Source organism: Lepisosteus platostomus, chromosome 25 (genome assembly GCF_059453375.1).
Source record: "Lepisosteus platostomus isolate fLepPlt1 chromosome 25, fLepPlt1.hap1, whole genome shotgun sequence".
In the NCBI taxonomy this organism is placed as follows: Eukaryota; Metazoa; Chordata; class Actinopteri; order Semionotiformes; family Lepisosteidae; genus Lepisosteus; species Lepisosteus platostomus.
The window spans coordinates 7,601,743-7,622,575 of NC_142635.1; the positions used below are offsets into that span (position 1 = coordinate 7,601,743).

At 38.5% G+C, this 20,833-nt stretch overlaps 1 protein-coding gene across 6 annotated transcripts in view; it reads left to right on the top strand.

Moving 5' to 3' along the window:
• ntm (neurotrimin) overlaps positions 1-20,833 on the top strand; it is a 357,038-nt gene that overhangs the window by 200,834 nt on the left and 135,371 nt on the right. For 2 of the 6 annotated variants that reach the window (XM_088619206.1, XM_088619209.1), the window contains exon 2: positions 9,275-9,362. In XM_088619206.1, the coding sequence (XP_088475332.1) occupies positions 9,275-9,362 (88 nt within the window). Of the gene's footprint in view, positions 1-8,614; positions 9,363-20,833 lie in introns of those variants that run through there. The other 4 variants (XM_088619205.1, XM_088619208.1, XM_088619207.1 and 1 more) reach the window with 4 other exon arrangements.

The window sequence follows — 20,833 nt, forward strand, 5'->3', positions numbered from 1 at the left end:
ACATTTCGGTAAAATTTCATAATGTTCTCCTCCTGGTGGGGTAGCAAGTGTAACATTTGCCTTGAATGTCTTGATGATGGATATTAGAGTTGTTGAGGTTGATTGACTTTTGCTTTTGACCTTCTGGTAGTTCTCTGACTTTCCCCAAGATGAGGTGATACTGAGTATTTTGCTTTTATGTTCAGACTTGAATCTAGAAATTTCAATACACTTTCTGAAGCTCTGTGAAACAACCAGGTGACTAAAGCTATGAAGGATTAAATTTACAGTATTTCAACAGTAAGCACTTATTGTCAACATGATTACAGAGTATGAATAAATGTGAACATTGTGTATTTAGAAACGTAATATTATAGTTGCTACTGATATATAGTAGTCATTTTCATACAGTTTTTTATCATTTTGTGTCACACTTCTAATTCTTGCTGAAAAATCTAAATGTACAGTATACTTGAAATTTGCTTGATCAGCTTTAGTTACAGTTCATTATACATTTGTAGTGAACTACATATGACATGCAATTAGAGCATGCATTTAGTTGAGATATTTAAAAGCTTCAAGATCATCCTTGCTAATGTGTGCTTTAAGCTCTTGAAATTCCTGTATAAGATGCATAAAATTTATATGATCTCATAAAGCCTTTAACTTTCACCAAATGAAAGATACTCATATAAAAAAGGAAAGAAAATTTGCAAACAGACTGATTGCCTGAGATCACAAGAAAGAAATATTATTTTAGGTTATGTGGATCAAAGTTTCAAATTATTTCTAGTCTTTCCTCTTTTAAAAAAAGAATTAAGCAATGAGCAAATTAGAACCTTCCAATAACATATGCTGTGTGTTTCCTGAATGTGTAACACATTGAGGCATTTACAAAGATTTTGTGTTTTACAGAAAAATATAGCTCTTCATGTCACCTCTAGGATTGGATGCAAGAGCATGCAACTTTAATGGATTACAATTCTATAATTCTGGCCCTTTCACCTTTTACAACAGAAAAAATAACATTTGTCTGCAGTTTATTGCAAAACCCAGACAAAGCAATAAATCCCCTTTAAAAGGAAAGAGTTTTCAGAGGGTCCTAACAGTTTCTTTTTCATAAAGATTTAAGATAAATATTAGTAAACTGCCATTTGAAACTTTCAGTTCAAGCACTTTGACTGGTTTTAAACAAACGGTAAACCATTTCAGATGCTACCTGAATAAGAGATTTTCCTTAACTTCTAGCTATGGAGATTATTATACATTGCTGCCACAAGCACTCTGCTATTACAGAATCTATTTCCATTCTGAGAGATTAGAGAAGCCATAGAGCAGTTCCCTATTTCTTACAATGTTATTATAAAAGGACTATAAAACTTACAGAACAGAAACTCATTAAATTTCAACAGCTACTGTAAATATCAGCCCATATTTATATGGAAGGGCCGAGAGATAAAATGGATTTTGCCGTCTTCAATAAGGTGACCCACTGCTGCCAGATTTCACCAAAGCAGTGGCAGATAATGCTTGTCACACTGAACCACACATCACCTGCTGCAGAAAGTCATTAAGAACCTGTGATAAAGTGTGCTCCTCCAGCATCAGTCTTGATATCAGTAAGTAATGGTGACTTCCAGTTCCAAGCCTCTACTGCTTGCCATCTAAAAGCTGCACGGATTTCTTAAATAACCTGTGTGTTGAGGGCCATCTGAGATAGAGATCTGAATGGTTCTGCTTCCCTCTTTTACGGTTTATGGTCACATTCCAATCTCTGCCACTGAGATAACTTTATAAAACCATAACTAGACTCTTCGGATTATTTATAGTAAAGCTCTTTTAGACCGCAAAATGCTTCATTTACCAAACTCAAGGCTGTGATATCCCATGTTTGCTCTCAGTTGTCTGCTGTGTATAATATGTTTTCCCATCATTTATCTCCTCAGTTTGTGGACTCACATTGGGACATTGGGCTATTTTATGAGTATATACTGTAGTTCTATACTTTGTCAATGTAGTTACAGTACAGTAAGCCAAGGTTATTGGTTTTCAATTGAAATGCAGTTGTCAGTTCAGATGACTATGTTATACCGTACTAATGAAGCAAAAAACTAAAAGTAGCACTGCTTATCAAATTGTGGAGAGCTGTGGAATGAACTTTTGAAATGATATGGCTGGCATTTTCAATGGTAGCAAAATACACTGAAGGCAGAAGGGTACCTTTTTTTGAAATTCTCAGGGGACCTAATTATACTGTACTTACCTTTAACCCACACCACTATTACAGCACTAGTAGAGAGTGCTGGAGTTTCAGAAGTTTAAATATTTAGTGATCACTTTGTTGAGTTCTCACTGGAAGAAACAATGGAAAAGAAAAGCTACTCAGGATGAGTATTTTCGCTCTACAAATGTAAGAAACTCACGCAGCTAATATTTTTACAATGACAAGAAACTGGAAAGTCTTTCAAAGCAGTTTATTTTAAAATAAATGTATTTAATAAATTAAATAAAAATAAATATGATTTTTGTTTATTTAAAAAAGAACATGTTTAACATGCTGACCAAGGTCTTATTTCCATTTTTCATTTTGGGAAAACATGAATCTCAAAGATGGGATAGATCATGTGGAACATATTAGAATAATTTGCACTGTATAATCGGTTGAAAGATCTAGCCTCATCTTTAGCACTTGGTGAAAATGCCTCATTTAGTGTTCATCAGTAGAACTAGATCTTGTCAAAATGTCAGTGACATTTTTTCTATTTTCTTCATGTACTGTATTATACCTAACATTCATTTACCAGGCTTATGGATTATTGTAGTATTACTGTATTTTGGTCTTTTCTAGCTACTCTTGTGTTAAGTATGAAATTAGCTGACCTGCTAATTTTGCTGGATCAGGATATAATGTGAAAGGAGTACTGTATGTATTGTCACAAAAGTGTTTTAAGTGCATCTCTAATGATCCATGAAAGTGGTGTCTAGATTGCTTTATGATCCAATGACAGTTTACTAGCTTTTAAAAACACAGTTTCTCCTTTAATTTCAGCACCGTGTTGTACTTCAAAGAGATGTCTGGGCTAGAGTTGGTGGGGGGCTAACAGAGGGCAGCAAGGACACAACTTCTGTCGCGTCTGAACTGTTCTGCCCCGGTTCTGCAGGTCTTGAGCATCGAGGTTCACCTCACTGGGCGTTCGCCTGCTGCTGCTGCTGCATCCTCTGTTATCAGACACCTGTGGTGCGGCGAATTGCTCTTTCAGTTACAAAGCAAGTTTATCTGAGCAATCTTTGAGCTCACTTTTATTTTATTTTAAAATAAAAAAAAAACCTCCATGAGCGCATTCAATCGGGAAGGACAAAAGGCGACATACGGCCATTGTCATATCCACAGATGCTTCATCCTAAGGAAGATCCTTAATAGTTGGAGAGTATCCCAAAAGCCAAAGGGCTTAACTACACTACATCCTGAAAAAGCCCCTCACCTAGTTTTAAAGACACACACATGCAGATAAGGGCAAAGCTTATATCAACATCAGTGAATAAAAAATACATGCTGTACTGTGGAAGAAACCCTCCTGCGCCTTGGATCGGGGATTTCTAACAACCAAGGGGGCTGCCACTATAGATTGTTTGTAAACCGTTACATACAGTTTTGAGTTTGTACTACACCTGTAACCTGTAGAAAATACTCAAATAATTTTGTGTCGTTGAATGACATGTGGGATTACACATCACTTTGCCATTCAGTTGATCAAGCAGTAATTTGTTTGTTCCATGCACTGTAGGTGTGGTGTGAACAGGGTACTGTCTCGGAGCTCAAAGGTTTTAATTGGTTTCAAGCCTGATAAAGCCAGAAAAACAGTCCTGAAACGTAATGTCTTCAGTGGAGCTTTGTTTGTGAAGGATCCAAACAGTCATAGACAAAAAAACCTAAGTAAGTTATTGAGGGAAATGCAAATGCCTCATGTTTTATAGCACCTGTATCTTAAAAATGAGTGAAGGTCCTTTTACGCCTGTGGAAGGATTGACTAAATGGCTCTCAAATTGATTCTTGCAAGGTTGTAGTTTCAAATGTGAAAACTCATCTGTTTTGACTGGAAGAGGAGAACAGGTACTGTAGACCTTGGCAGCATTCTCTGGGGACTGGCTGTACTCTCACACTTCACTGAGTCAGCCCTCTGCCACTACAAGCAGCAGCTCGCCGACGGACAGCTTTATTCAGCTCATTCGCAGTCAATAGAATACAAATAAACGCGCTAAAAAAAGTGCCAGAAATTCTCTGTGGAAGACGATTTCACTTCTGGGACTGTACTTGAACAGTCCTGCAACGGGACCTACTATACGAAAACTACTGCTGCCATATGAGCCCTTTGTTCAAAGCTCAGTCGGATCACCAAATGCAGATCTGGAAGAGAAGGCTTTCACTTTGCAGTTTTAATTGGTTTGTGTGAATCTTGGTGCTGGCAGCAGCTTTTTTGTTACAGCTGTAAATAGAAGTTAGTACGTTTATAAAAACGAGACGATAATGAGCTCAAAGATATGAAACTGTAACAGAAGGATGTACGGGACTTTTCTGGATGGGAACATCATTATATTGAGATGCTGTTCTTATGTGATTCTATAATGGGATTCTATAATGCAGCAGAACAACAAACTGACATGAATTGCCACAGCATAACCAGCCAGCTCAATTTTAAATAAATCAGTGGGAACTAGTGTATTTGTTTCTGCACAAATCACCTTTTGAGATTTGAACAAAACACACATAATGAAAAAAAATGATTTTAACTGACCACTACAGTACTCAGGCAAGGCTGACTGTGCCAATGTAATAAAAGCACAATGTGAATCTTATTAAGATCTTACACTCCACAGAACAGAGAACTATGGAAACAAAACTTCCAGTTTTAATATTCTCTTTAGTGGTTAACTGTATTTTATTCAGAATTCCTTTATCTGTTTCTTTGTGCAATGAAGCAATATACCAATTGTGATTCAGATGAACGAGGAAGTTCTGAAAGCTTTATAAAGCTCTCTCTAAAAAACAGAGCAACCTATTTGCTTTCTCACTGTCCTGTAATAAGTGTGGGAGTGGCAATTAGCAGGAAATGTGTTGGTTAGGTAGTTTCCATTGGAGTAGAGTGCAGGGAGAAAACTGAAAATAGCATATCACAAATGAAGATAAATCCATACTGTAAAATTGCATCTGCAGCTTATTAGATTCTAAGAAAAAAAATGGCACTATTATTTTCTTTTCTGCTTTCGTTTACAGTGCTCGTGCTGTCCTCATATGATATAATGCCTCTAGCTATAATCAGCTGCACCGACAGACATCATGGGGTCCTCCTCTCTTTGCATTGTGAGTCACCTAAGTCCTGATGTGAATGCGCTATCACCTGCCATTTAAATGATCTTTCTGCATACACCTGGGAATGAGCCGAAAAAAGCCCAAAGCCAGTGTTGGCAGCAGACCCAGCTTCAACGTGTTTTGAACTCAAACAGTGTCAGCCCCAGTTAGATCCGTGGACTAGTACAAATCTATTTGTCTATCCGTCTCGAGGGGAGGACAGCCTCCTAGCAGATATAATGCGATAAGGAGGGCTTAACACTGTAGTTATTTGTCACTTCAGTGTTTTATTTATTCGGCTGTTCGTCATTGTTGATTCCATAAGCACAACACACATGCCATTGGCAAGGCGCACTAAATTGTTTTGTCACTCCGCGTACCCAGTGGGGAGGAAGTGAACCTGGCCAAAACACATTTCACACGTGACCTGAGCCGGAGTCAAACCCAAGCTGGTGTTAGAGCAGGCTAGAGTGAACAACAACAGCAGCGTGTCTTTGATGTGCCTTCGTATAAAAACAGAATCTGGCAAATTGAACATGAGTGAGGATGTATCACACACACATCAGTCTTGTCATAAATCAGTCGGATATGAGTCTATCCCAGCTGCCTCGGATTGTTGTCACTTTTTCATTTTTAACCTTTAATCTTTCCCACCTGTGCCCAGGCGGCTTACTCCTTTCATTTAAATGAAATTTAACACAGTGCTGGAAGGGAGGGAACAATTGTCACTGCCCATTACTGTTCACTGAGGTCAGGACCAGGCCTTTTGGTGAAGCAGGTCTGAGGTCAAAGATTACTTGTGCAAGACCTGGCCCAATTCAATTAATGCCTTCCTCCCTTCCTTAGACCGCAAGGGTAATTCTGAATGACTCGAGTGATCGCCTTATTTTGTAAACCAATTACAAGCTGCCATAAAATGAGTTTAATATAAGACACAAACCTGTTGTGATCAATGTTGCCATCTGCTCTCTAAAGAGGATACTACTTGCCTTCTCGTCTTTATTAGATGTCAGAAATTGTTTTTGATTCGGTGATGGGTAAAAGCTGAAATGTTGTCAAAGTGATGTGCAAGGCTGTTAAGAGAATGTGTAATTTTGAGAACAGTTGGGAAAAAACATTTAATTGTTTTGGGAAAATGTTTCCCAAAAAATAGCACAATTTTCTCCTATTCACATTTTTTTACAGATTTAATTTGTAATTTTCTTCTCTTTATCTGCAAAGCTTGATAGAGATAACATATAAATGCTTTGTAATAGTACTTATTATGGGTTTTGGCAAAGAGCCTAGAGCAGAGAACACCAACAGAATTTTCATGTCAAATAGTACTAAATCTCGAAGAAAAATAGGATACAATGCAAAGCAACATGTTTGTTTCTGTTTTACATGTACAGTAAGCACATACTGTATGAATGGTTTAACATTTGAAGTCATTTGCCATGTTTTTCCTTTTGTGCTGTGTTCAGGTGACATTTATGGAATTATTAAACTTCTGTTCTGCCAATCAAGGCAGTCAGCTACAGAACATCTATTGCAAATCCATCCTTAAAAGAATCAGGAAAGGCTGAATTACTCTGCACAGATCTGCAAGGTTCTAGAGCTGTGATACAATTATCTTCCATATTCTGTAGTTATTAGCTGTCTCTAATAGCTGCGATGAAGCCACTGATTCCATTTCACTGCAAGCTTGTCACTCTTTTGAGCATAAAAGACTGAAATGTTTAACTGATGACTGGCTTGATTATACAGTATGTGACCTTTGACTCATCCCAAGTCCTCAGAATTCCTACAGACTTTGTTCTTCCCAGTACTGTTAAAGGGCACAACTTACGCCACGATGTCTTAGAGGCATGCATGGCTGTGGTTTGTATGGGAAAATGCTTTAATTACCACGTCAGCTTTATTGACATGATTACCACTTTGCAGTGGCTAAGCGCTGTTATTTTGTGCTGCTTGGGAACAACAGCTACTAGAGTTCGTCTTTGTGTGCCCTTGGTAAGTTCGGCTGTGATTATCCAAAATATAGGACACAGGAAACAACAATACTGTTAATATCTGCAGTAAAGGCTGGTATATTTGCAGTATATACTGCACAATTGCCATACTTTCTCAGGGAAGGCCAATGGAGTGCAATACTTAATTGTCTGGGCTACCATAAAATACAAAATTCCTGAAATACTGAATTTTCCTAATATGAGAGTAATCCAGAATACGTACCCCCACGTTTGAATGAAATACAGTATATTTAATTATTCCTATACAAACATATAAACACACTTTCATTTACTCACAAATATGGGCTTTTTCACACAGCTGCCATTTCTGAAACACATACAGTAGTGTAATTGTGTTGCTCATACTGTATGTCTACCGCTGGAGCTGTCCTAGATAGTCATGTTTAATTTTCCTCTGTTATAGCTCAGGACGCGAGCCATCTACTTGGGTGAGTGTCTCAGACTGCTGGAACACACATGACATTTTCAGAGTTTTTCTTTATGTAGAAATCTATACTCCTCTGCATGATGTATTAAGAAACGTAACTGCGTTGGGCAGATATACTGTGCAGTCTCCGTGTTTTATAATGGGTGATATTATATTCTTCATGTTGTCAGAATATTCATGGGAATTTCTAGATCCTCCTCAGGTTCAACTGAGTCTGTATACGGCATGGGCATTAAGAAACCAATATTGAAATATTACAGTACATCTGTTTCAGCAGCAATCCACTAACAGTACCTGTTCCAAAGAGATTTAAATTGCATCACTTCCACAGCTTACTTTTATCAGCTTTTAATGTTTGCACAGGTAATCAATCCGAGTATTGCTTTTATGCTGTTTACAGGTTAATGCAGGTTTTTATAAGCCCTCCTCCTTGTCTTAAAGTTGCCTCCTCACTGTACCAAACAAACATGTTTCCTTTACATTGGCTGCGCTATCAGTAGAGGGGATTTAGCTATATTTGCATTGGCTGTATAGCAGAAGTGGGTTTTAGCTATAATGTTCTTTGCCTTGTATCTATACTGCTACTTAGGAGTGTTCTTGCTGCCATGACAACACTTTCTAAGTCTGTGATACAGCGATGTTGTGGAGGGTATTGAGAGAACTCACAATCTACAGTACAGACCGGAGCAAGAAGGCAAAAAAGCTCAGTTCCTTACTCTGGGTACTGTAGCTCTGTGCTGCAGTCGAACTGTTTGCAGTCACTTCACTGCTTTCACCAACTGCAATTACAATCCCACAAGGAAAATAAGTGTGTATATATATAAAGCACTTCAAAATTTATCCCAAGGGAATGTCGTTCATCTTCGCTCAATAACGCACAACCAATCAAAGCAGCCTTTGCATCCAGCTGAGAATTTGGGGTTTTAATCATTTCACGTTTTTTTTTCTGTGTGCAGTGCTTTTCGGATCTGCTATTAAAGTTCTCCTCAAATTGATTAACTCGGGATTTCTGTGTCCGTTCGCCGAGCTATCTGCCTTTTCCGTGCTGAAGTTGCATTTCAAATACACTTGATTTAAATCCATCCAAGTTGCTAAATCCGTAGCGTAAAGAAAAGACTGTGGTGGTTTCGCGAAGACAGCTTTTGTTGTTGATGCAGTAATTTAATGTGATTTTTTTTGTCGTTGTGGTGGTGGTGGTTTTAATCAGTGCGCAGGGAGCTCCAGAAGCAACGCCAATTGCTGAAAAATTCAATTGCGCAGCACAAAATAACGGGTTATTTTTATCCCGATGCTTTATCCGGAGTGAGGAGCTGGATTAAGTATTTTTGCCCCCGCTTGGAGTTGTAAACCTGCTGTATGCATCTGCACTGACCTGACGGAATTCCCACTTATCCCGTGTGCAGAGTGGAGTCTTATTTGAACTGAAGATGAGTGTTTTTGGCTACTTCGCGGTGTCTTGGAAGTGCCTGGTTGTGATGTCTCTCAGACTGCTGTTTCTTGTACCGGCAGGAGTACCAGTCCGGAGCGGAGAATCCCAATCTGATAACAGAGTGATGGACAATATTACCGTCAGGCAAGGGGAGCCCGTTTTCCTAAGGTAAGGAGCGTGACGTTATCAGTACAATTACTAAGTCATGTTCTTGCTACATTTTTACCTCCCAAGTTCCTGCACCGATATTTTGTCTTTGAAGCTTAACAAACTTTTTATTATTATTATTGAGGATACAATTATTTTGTTGTTACTCTTTGCAAATTTAAGGTAATTAAACAATGCGATATTTGTAGCAGACTAATATTTGCCTGCTGTTGCTTTCCCTGTTCCTTGTTCGAAGTAGCCTTTTTACTTGGCTTTTTATTGAAAGTGCACGACTGATTTCTGAAGTTAACATTGTTCTGTTACGATTAATATCAGTGTGCTGTGGCATGCTTTGTTTGTAAGTAATTCGAGTTAATTTTGTCGGATGTTCTCCTTCATCCTGAGTTGTTCAGTTTTGAAGATTGTACTGTAGTGTAGTGTGAACCGATGACATTGGCAGGTGATCTAACCATTTTCTGATATGTAAAGGACCATCAGCAAAGCTTATAGGGATCGGAAACGGTGTAAGCAGTGTGTGATGTTCTCCACATGATACTGCGTACAGTAATTTGAGATATAAAACCAATATTTCCTGTGAGGGGATTATTTCGGTGCAGCCTTACTGATTTGTCAGCCATAGAAACCCAAAGCTGTATTATGTAATGATAAAATAGAATACAATATGTCAAAACACATAGCAATATTTCACCCGATTATTTGATTATACTGTAGTTAGCATTTTATGCATCCCTCCAGTTTTAAACCACTCCACTCAGCTATTTTACTGCCCAGATGCTGTTGCTATCCTAAATACGACTGAGCACTGCAGCTTGGCTTGGGCCTCTCTGTTTGCACCTGTGGTCACATAGTCCTCTTTGAGGTAATACACCGAACCCAGAGGCTGGATGAGGTTAAAATTAAATTGACTGACACTGTGCCAGCGCAGTATTGTTAATGTATTTGCATGATGCGGTTCAATGTGACTTACATTTGTAGCTGGTCCTAAAGTTTTTTTACACAATTTTCAGGAAGCAGTCTGAGTGAAGCACCTTGCTCAAGGATACAACACCAGTGTCCAACCAAGTCCACAGCCTAACTGTATCTTCCATTCGCTAGCATTACTCATTTCATACAGCCGGTGCTTTCAAAAAGCAGGGCATTTATTTGTTGTTAGCTTTGAGGTGGAGGGAGAGTTAGCACCAGCTCTACCAAGTGTGGAGCGGGTGTGAGAGATTTAAATTGTGTTTTCATGTATGGTGCTTCAAAACACAATCTCATGCACACACAAGACAAGCAAGTGCTTGGTTAATGGGCAGTGCTAGGAGGCCCTCCACACGCAGGGGAAACTGAACACATACTGTATCTCCACGTGATTTACATACAGTAGCAATGCCAATTAACATGTCAGCAGTTTATTGTTTTCCTATGTGAAATGTAGAAATGGGTCCAAACACATTTTAATAATAGATAAAAGTACGTTTTTAAATGTCATTTGGTAGGAGGCAGGAGTTCAGTCTGAAAGCTCAATTTCCAAGACATTCAAATGCAGACTTCAAAGTGAACTGCAGTGACATTTACAATTAGCACTTTAGATTTTTTTTTATCACAGTGCGGGAGCAGAGTGGGTTATTACTGCTGAGAACTGAAACTGGCGATTCGGCCCCATATTTCGGCACAAACTGTAATTTGCCAGTCATCTAATGGATCTAAGCTATCTTGCCGCCCTGGGGGTTTCAGAATTTTGCAAGAACAATGTTAACATTGAGAATTGCTTAACACCAGGTAAAAAAACAACAACACAAAAACCCAACAGAGGTCAAGTTTAGAATGCACAGATGTTGTCCAGATATCCTAGACTTTGCCCACCGAGTGACCTGAATGTGACCCATTGACCTGTGATGTAATTCTCTGATTTTTTGCATGTGTATCAAGTGGAGGGGGTGGGGGAGGCAGGTGAGCAGCATGTTGGAAAAGCACCGTCCAGTCAGAAAAGCAGAACTCAAACCAAATAGTAACTTCTACAATCCTGAAGTCTGCCTGTGCTTTGGGTTGCTGTATGTCATGCTTGTGATGGAGCTCTGTTTTTGAGGCTTGGAAAGATTTTGTCATTCGGCTCAGTAAAGTGGCCTAGTAGAATGAGAGAGGTTCCATTTTGAACACCTCACAAGTGAAAGGTATCCACTCCTTAGAGGAGAAGGTTCTATTGCCTGGAGAGCAGCTATCATTTAGGTAATTAAGTTGAGATCCTAAATACTAATTAGAAGTCACCGGATGCCCTAATTGCTTAATTTCAGACTTATTAATTTCCTGTTAAGGACAAATGAGTCCAGGTATTTTTAGACACTGGGGTATTAGTCTGTGATAATTAATAATTATTCTATACAAATGAAGGAGATTGTATTAAAAGAGATTTTAAAGGACTTGCCTATATTAAAATTAAGGTATTTTTTAATGTTAATACTTAATCATAAAACAAATGGAGTATTTAACTGTGTATGGCCTGTTGTTTTTAACAAACCACAATGTACAGTATCCAAGCTTTACTTTCTCTGTATACAGTATACTTTGCATACATATTCATAGGCTTTCTATTTTTAAACTTTTATTCAAAGCCTAAATGCTCAAATAGAAGGTGTCTAAGGCTAAGATACTGTATGTTGGAGTTAGTCAGCAAAAGAGAAAAATGAAATATTACAGTATGTTGACATACATACTGAAACCCATGAACCATGAATGAATATTTGGTGGAAGGATCTTTGGTAGAAATTACATAGTGCTGCAAGTGTTTTTAGCTAAATCTTTACCAACTTTGCATATCAGCTTGGTGCAGTTTTTTTTTTTTTGTCCATTCTTCTTGGCGTATTTGCTCAAGGTCTTTCATGTTTCTTAGGGATTTTTTATGAACAACAGTTTTCAAATCTTTCCCCACATTCTCAATAAGATTGAAGCTAAGACTTTGACCGGGCCACTCAAGGGCATTCATTTGCCTACTCTTGAGATCCAAAGTTTTGGCCTTGTACTTTGGATGGTTCTCTTGGAGGAAGGTGAATTTCTGTCCCAGTCTGAGGTCTTTAGTGGATTGAAGCAGGTTCTCCTCTAAGATTGGCCAGTACCTTTCTGCATCGCTATTCTCATCTGTCTTTCTGATCATCCTGTCATGTGCTGACAAGAAGCAGAATTATAACATGATGCTGCCGCCAGCATGCCTCACAGGTGGGATGGTGTTGTCAGCGAGATGCACTGTGCTGGTTGTGCATCAGATGTGACACTTTGCATTTAGACCAGAGTTCCAATTTTGTCTTGTCTGACCATGAAAGTGTTTGCAGTATCACTTACAGTAGGTGTTCTCTTGCAAACCCCATGTGGATGGTGAGATCATTATTTTTCAGTTCCATAGAATACCCATTTGTGGAGTGATGTTGCTGACCCATGGGTTTTTTCTTCCTCTGTAACTCTTCCAAAGATGAAGTTGGCCTCAAAGAGGCATCTTAGACCAGTTTCCTCTGTGCTTGACTGCTCCATTTGGAGGAACAGCCTGATGTAGGTGAAAGACATATTAAAAGATTTTGAAATGGTTTTATATCCTTCTCCTGATCTGGGCTTTAATACGACTTTAACCCTTAGTTGTTTTGAAAGCTCCTAGGTCTTCATAGTTGGATTTTGGATTGAAATTGCTTGGAATTCACTATCTGACAGTGGGACTTTACAGAGATAAGTGTATGTATTTGGAACTCATGTGAACCACTGTTATTGCTCACAGAAAGAGATCCCTCAATGAACTGTGTTAAGAGGTTTTTTTAGTTCTTCTGTGCACTTTAAATTAGGTTGGCTAAAAGGCTTTTGAAATTCATAAAATCATGGCTTTTCAATTTTCCTTTCATATCAATTATTCTTTTTTTTTGCTTTCAACATGGGTCTGAATACATTTGCAATGTGTTACACTGTACATCACATTAGTCATTGATTACTGCATACAAATAAGTGACCTGTTACTGCTCTTGCCTTAAACAAATTGAGAAAGAAGTCCTTCTTTAGGATGTGCAGTTCTTACACTGTCATGTTGCCACAAACTGTTTACACTTAAAATGCACAATAATAGGAACAAACCTACACAAGTAGTAAAATGTGTTAATAATTTTAAGGGAAGAAAAATCATTGACGTTCTAGTTGGTGTGAAGAATACTCATCTATAACTATCTTTAAGGTCCAGGTTTCAATATTTTAGTGGTTTCATTTTTGCTGCACCTTGCAGTATTGAGTCCATATGTTGTTTTTATCTTCCTCTTAGAAATGGAGATTTTATCTCAGACACACATGTCTGCACAGAGCTGTAGTCACACGGTTTTGGGCTAACAGATGCTACACTTCCTACAAAAAAATGACTTTGCCTGAATAACAAGTTTTAATACGCATTCAGAAGAATGAGTCAGAAACGCTGCATGGAATCAAAACATCTTTTTCAGACAGACAGGTAGATGAAACCAATTATTTAAAATTTATTTTTTTTCTTGAAGAAATAAGTATGAAAGACAAAAATGCCAGTGCAAAATGCAGAATAAATAACATATTGGATAATGTTATTGAAACCCAAACACATTAAAATAGTCCTTTATCATTTGCATGATTTCGCTGACTTTGACCTTAAACCTGTTTTTAAATGTTAGTTTATTAAAATATATCTACAGAATGTAAAATATTCAAATGTTCAAAAAGGTTACAGTTTGAATTATGTGTTGCAAAAAAACCTTTTAAGGAGTGCGCTACTTCAATTTAACAAATTAGTCAAACAAAGCATTTAAGCACCCTTTAGAGTGCACAAATTATAAGGGATTGTACAATTTAACATTTCTTGTTAATTGTACGTACAGTATCAAGGCTGTTTTATTCATTTTATAGTATTGATCTAATTGTACTTTGTTATTCAGAAGTTGAAGTCTAGTTTCCTAAGAACGAATGGTTTAGTCTTTGTGCAAGAGGATTTATTGAAGTATGAATGACATGTATGAGAAATGACATTAATGTTTAATGTTTCTTTATTAGCCCTATACAATTTCTTGCATTAGGAATGCGTCTTTTCGCATACCCCAGCTTTTCTCCAGGGAGACACAGACACAGAGACGGGGAGAGAAGCTTGGGGTCAGAGCGCAGGGTCTGCCATTGTACGGCGCCCCTGGAGCAGTTGGGGTTAAGGGCCTTGCTCAGGGGCCCAACGGAGTAGGATTCCTCTGCCGGCCGCGGGATTTGAACCGGCAACCTTCCAGTCACAGGCGCAGATCCTTAGCCACGGAGCCACCGCTCCGCCTGTTATTGTTGTTTCACTTAAGAATCAGTAGTTTTGTTGCCACGTAGTTTCTCCTTAACTTGCTCTGAAAAGTGTATTTTATATACAATACACATATTGTATAAATATGCTGAAGCACAATGAAAACACAGCAGTCTTATGTTTTACACCACTAGCTTAATGGACACATAACATTCATAGCGTTATTTACATTTTTAATAGGAAGTAAAGAGGTTTGTTGATTGTTTAAGAATTATCATTCCTTATAACAAACTACTGAGCTCATTTCAAAACACACACTCTGCATCTGGAGCATCTGAGTTGAGTTTAGAATGACCAAAGTGAGATATACTGTATAAGAATCTTTAAAAATAGCCTTTGAAAATGCAAGACCAATGAAAGTTACAAGCATTTTGTCCTTGAGCATTTTGTCCTTTGTAAAAATCACCTGGCTGCTGTTCACTTGAGTGAAGGCGACCTGTCTGTGTAAAAACGGTGCCTGGAGAATGAGTGGTTATGCTTCAGCAATAAGCAGATGGGTGTAAAGAAGCCGGGAACCTGCCTCTGTGAGGTGTCAGGCCTGTCCTGAGTATCAGAGGGTCACCTCACCGGCCCTGAGACATCACATCTGTCTGATCCAGCTGTGTAATTGTTTCCAGGTGGTAGAAATAACGCATGCATCAGTAGGTAAATGACCTGCTTGGAGTCTACTCAGGGGTAGCTCACACCTGAGCACTGAAGTCACGGCCTGCTATGGGCCAGGGAAAATCTGAGATGGAGGCAGGCCGAGGGGTTGTGCGTCTCATTCACTAACGAACACTAACGACTTGAAGTGACCCGAGGTTATGCGGAGGTTTAGCAGCGAGTATAGTGCTGGTTATTCCCTTTCCCAATCTAACGGGGGGGTGGATGATTTGAAGTGCTTTAAAACGTGAATGCCTTCCGTGCACAGCCAGAGGGCACCCTCATTGTTCTTCGAGATCTTGGCAAAGTCTTTGACCTGGCAAATGTCCATTTCTGCAAGCCAATCCCGAAATGCTAATTTTGCCGCACGCCAATGCTGGGGCGCCCTGCTCGGATTTCATACAGGACAGTGGCGCAACCTCAGGATAACAGTGACGGGGCCATATGTGTCTTCTGCCCTGAGTTCGAATGACTGACGGCAGGACTGAACCCATCATCGCTGAGAACAGGAGACAGCGGTGACCAGGCAGCTGCCTCAGCGGACCGCAGCGGCTCATCTTGCAGCAGCCGGCTCAGACGCTGAGAGCAGTGTGTTAATGCGCTCTGGAGTCACACTAACACACTTTGCGTCTAACTTTGTCATGTGCTCATTCCGACTAGTCATTTTGATCAGAAACAGTTAAAAAGCAGGACACACAGGTCTTAACTCACACACAGTGCGTTCAAATTAGAACTACTGTACTTGATTAGCGTATCGAAGCAATTGTCAGAAATCAGCATCAGCAGTGCTTTTACAAACTTAACAAACGGTACAATGAAAACTGATTCTTTTATACGCAATATGAAGTGAATCATTTTAAGATGGCAGAAAGATTTTGTATCAGCGTTGGCTTATTTTGCAATGTGCTAAAAATGGAAAAAGCTGCCCTTGAGTTACTGTATGAGTTTGTTGGACAGAGTTTAATAAGTTATTAAGCAGTTGAGAATACAGTACTGTATGTGTCTGTCAGCACCTCATTAACTTTGTGTTTGTGCAGGATTCTTGTTTTGGTCTTTCATTTTTGTTTTGATAAGTATATTCTTTCCATTACAATGGATGGAACAGGCTTTCTCGGTTTTTGTATCCTTGTATCCTCATTTTTAATGGAGAAATTCATATCTTTTCTGTCACATAGATCTTAAAAATACCCTTTATCTTATATTTTAAGGAAGATTTGTCATACAGTGTATGTCACTGAGACACTAAATCCTGGAAACCCTTAGCTACAAGTTGATTTTTTCTTGCTTACTGTGTTTTGCTGTTGTGGGCAACAGTTTACCAACTATAATTTCAATGTAAATTGCTTTCATTCATGCTGATATTATTACAGTAATGCAATGTTTCTATGTATGCTGTGCATATGAAAATCCTTGGCGCCTGTTAGTTTTCATTTTTGCTGACAGTTATTGTGTAAAATATATTAATTTGGAATTATGCCGGCATTGTTGTTTCAGAGGCTGTGAATGTTAGAATATCCTTCAGCAATCATCGTCGACATATAAAACGTGTACTGCGATGTTTTCAGATATGGTCTTTTATAAGCTGTCAGCTTCAAGGATACATTTAATAGAACAAGTAATAGGTTTATTCCATGCTGAAAAAAATAAGAAAGAGAACACAAGAATAACACCCCCTACACATACCTCTAATGAATTAGAGTAATGTACAGTATATGCAATTAAGTGACTAACTACAGTCAATCAGTAAATGAGAGATCAAATACTGAACTTCAGGTACAGGAGATGTGAGGATTGTTAAGAGTCACCTTGTGCCATTATGGTAAAGAAAAATAATACTGTAGGTATAAAAAGAAAGGGTAGGATCATTTCAAACCTATAATGATGAGCAATACACTAAGTAAATCTTATCTGCATATCAAGTGGCTTGTTCTTCAGAAGTTTTGAGGCTGAGAGGCTTTAGTATCATGGATATCATTTGACTTACAAGGTAGACGTACCAATTCTAAGGGCAGTTAATTACTAATACACACCTGACATCCTGTACGTGGTTAGATAAGACTTGTAAGAACAGTTGGAATAATCTATAACTGGCACACGCTTAATTGTTGTGCGGTTAACATTAGTTCCTATGATTTGTAAGAGGTACAGTACTGAGCGGCTTTGTTTCTGAATACCAAAACTCTGCCACTGCATAATTGGTTCCTGATTGAGCAACTTGTGTGCTCAATCACTGTGATTTAGTAATGGTTTGTGAGTTGTTATTGTGATAAAATCAATAAACAATTTTATTAATTTTAAACACAGTGGGCAAGATGCATTTTTCCCCCCACATGGTCATTTTTGCCTTATTACAGATTTGAAATTGCAGAAATAATAGATTAAGCTTATTTAACCCATGTTAGGCTTTATGACAATCCATCTGATAATAACCTGCAATATGCTAAAGGTCTTATTTATCCAGGCTTAGATTCACTCTATGTACTGTTTTGCAATACTATGTCAAAAAACACAGATTCTTCTGTAGTGGCGTAGCTGACCAGGAGTATCTGATTGCTGTCAGGTTCCTCAGGATTACAGGTATTGGCGTAGCGTTTGTAACTGGCTCCACTGAACAAGGTTGCTAACAGTGCAACAGACACAATGGTTTGTCAGGGCAAGCTGTCTCAAGCTTTAATGCTAATGCGTGCAATGATTTTATCGACTGAAGCAAACCCACGGCTCATTTACCAGAATAAAGTGTGCTTTTGATATACCGTCTTTTTTCAATACGCTGCAGCAGTCTTGTCTGCAAATGGTAACAGATTTGACGGTCTCCCTCTGTGGCTCAAGGACACTGTTCATAGAGGAGGGTAGGGTCCAATTGCTTGTTAAATGTTAACAGTCCTCCCACGGGACCATACTAGAATCATTAAAACTGATGCTGTACCCCTCATGTCTGTAGGGATTTTTACCATTGACAGATTTGCTCCGCTGTAGTATTAAGTGCTTGCATGTTGCTTATACCTGCACAGTATTGTATTTGAAGAGATGTCATGGGCAGTAGCAATGTTTGGCCCCGATTAAAACAGACTTGGTTCATTTCGTTGCGACAATTTAGTGTTTATATAAAGATTTTGGTGGCAGACACTGTGTGATCTCTGCCAGTTTTTTTGCCCTTGGGATTTTGATGAATATACAAGTGATCAAGTGATTATCCTGTGGTGTAAGACACAATAACTGACTGAAATATGCAGTAAGTCATCTTTTCCTCTCCCTATAAGTATCTCAGTTGCAATCCCATACAAAGGCTTTGTTCAGGTCTGTTGTGCTTAAATCTTTCCAGTTGTGATTCCTGCTTCCACTATCCATATGCTTAGGAGCATAAGGCACAACTTTGTTGTAATCCATTTCCATAAAAAGCTGTGTTTTCTTTCACTGTGTCATCTGTTCTGAAACTTGACAATGTGGATGAGCATGAACATTTTACATTTTTAATTTGTTTCTTGTTACTTACATTAATTGGATGTGCTCCAAGCCTGCTTCTCATGCACATCTGACATCGACCTGGAGGCTGCTATCCAAGAATTGGTACTGCATGTTAGAATTGTTTGTAAATACTTACGGAAGGGTTGTGCTTTTCCATTTAAGCCGTTCGAGAAATGAAATCTTAATGGTTACATAATTGGTTCCTCACGAGGAATGTTTGTGTGAAATGTTTTGAAGGCTCACACTGAATACAATTGGACATTATATAAATAAATACCCCCTGGGGGAAAACCTTAACATCTGTCATTCTACTAGTAGAAAAGAATAAATGTTTATACTAATGACAATTGGCTCTGTGGCTAAGGATCTGTGCCTGTGACTGGAAGGTTGCCGGTTCAAATCCCGCAGCCGGCAGAGAAATCCTACTCCGTTGGGCCCCTGAGCAAGGCCCTTCACCCCAACTGCTCCAGGGGCACTGTACAATGGCTGACCCTGCGCTCTGACCCAAGCTTCTCTCCCTGTCTGTGTGTCTGTGTCTCATGGAGAGCAAGCTGGGGTATGCGAAAAGACGAATTCCTAATGCAAGAAATTGTATAGGGCTAATAAAGCAACATTATCAACATTATCATTAACATTATCAGTACTATCAATTATAAAAAAAAAATTGTGTACATAACATATGCATTCCATTTGTTTTTATATGTAAATTAGGTTTGTTGTAAGCATAAAAATAAATTATAGACTATATTATAAGTTTGTTATGTTGATTGTCTAAATTATTTTCAAGAACATACTGATCACTCATGGAACATTTCCCATAGATATTATGTTGCGAAAGAACTGAAACAGTCAGATTGTGTGTAGCTTTTTTTTACAAATGGTGTGTACATAAGAAAGATGTTGTGGAAAGCAATGTAAATTTAGTTGAGTTTTGTGGTAATAATTTGTGATCGGAGTACAGTACATCCATTCGTTATCTAACAGCTTCATCCGGTTCAGAACCGGGGGGGAGGGGGCAGACAAGTGCAAGGCAGGGTATGCCCTGGATGGGACGCCAGTCCATCGTAGGGCACACAGAGACACAAACACACACACTCCCACCAGGGCCAGTTTTCTCAGAAGCCTGCTAGCTTGTTTTTGGACTGTGAGAGGAAACCAACACAAACTGGGAGAACATACTGTACAGATTCCACACAGGCAGCACCCCAGGTCTGGAATTGAACCCAGGGTCCCAACACTACATGATGGCAGTGCTAACCATTGCAGTATAAGGATTTTCCAAAATAACATTTCCCACTTCTTGTCTATGTATTTAGTGTGATTAGGGCAGAGATATTTGGTCTTTTATCAACAAAAAAAGGAATGGCTGAAGTATAAAAAATTAAATAAATTGTATCCTCTTACTGTATATATAGAAAACCAGAATGTCTTGATAGCTCTGATAGTTTTCACAGTCTCAAGTGGAAATACATATTGTAATGCAATTGCTTTTCAGATCATTTCAAGCTTGAGCAAGTGTCTACACAGATATATACTTAAAAATGGCCTTGATGATTCAAGAGGTAGTAGAAGCTGTGACAGCAATAAACAAATAAATCAGCAGTAACCAGACCATGTGACTCCCAAGGAGACAGCAAGTATTTGAAGCCAGCTTCACAGTGTGGCAGAGAACGAATGAGATTACCGGGGATTTAGTGATCTGATTTTCTATTTTAAATGCCAGGAGTGGCCGCTTTTTCATAATGACCTTAGGAAATGGCAGGAAATTGACACTTTATTAATGGAATAAAGGTTTATATTTTATTTTGTTTATACTGTGTATGTGTGTCTTGTATGGCTTTCTTTGATGCACACATAGTGTATCACAAAACATAATATCAGAATGACAGGAGATGAAAAGGAGATGGATATTATCAAAGTGCCATGTGTGCCACATAATACAGTCCTCATCATTCAGTGAATAGAACATTTTATGCCTATAGAGTATTATTAAACTATGATTTAATTTTCATATGTTTTATTTTTCTAACAGGGTTGTTAACATAAATCAATAGTAAACATG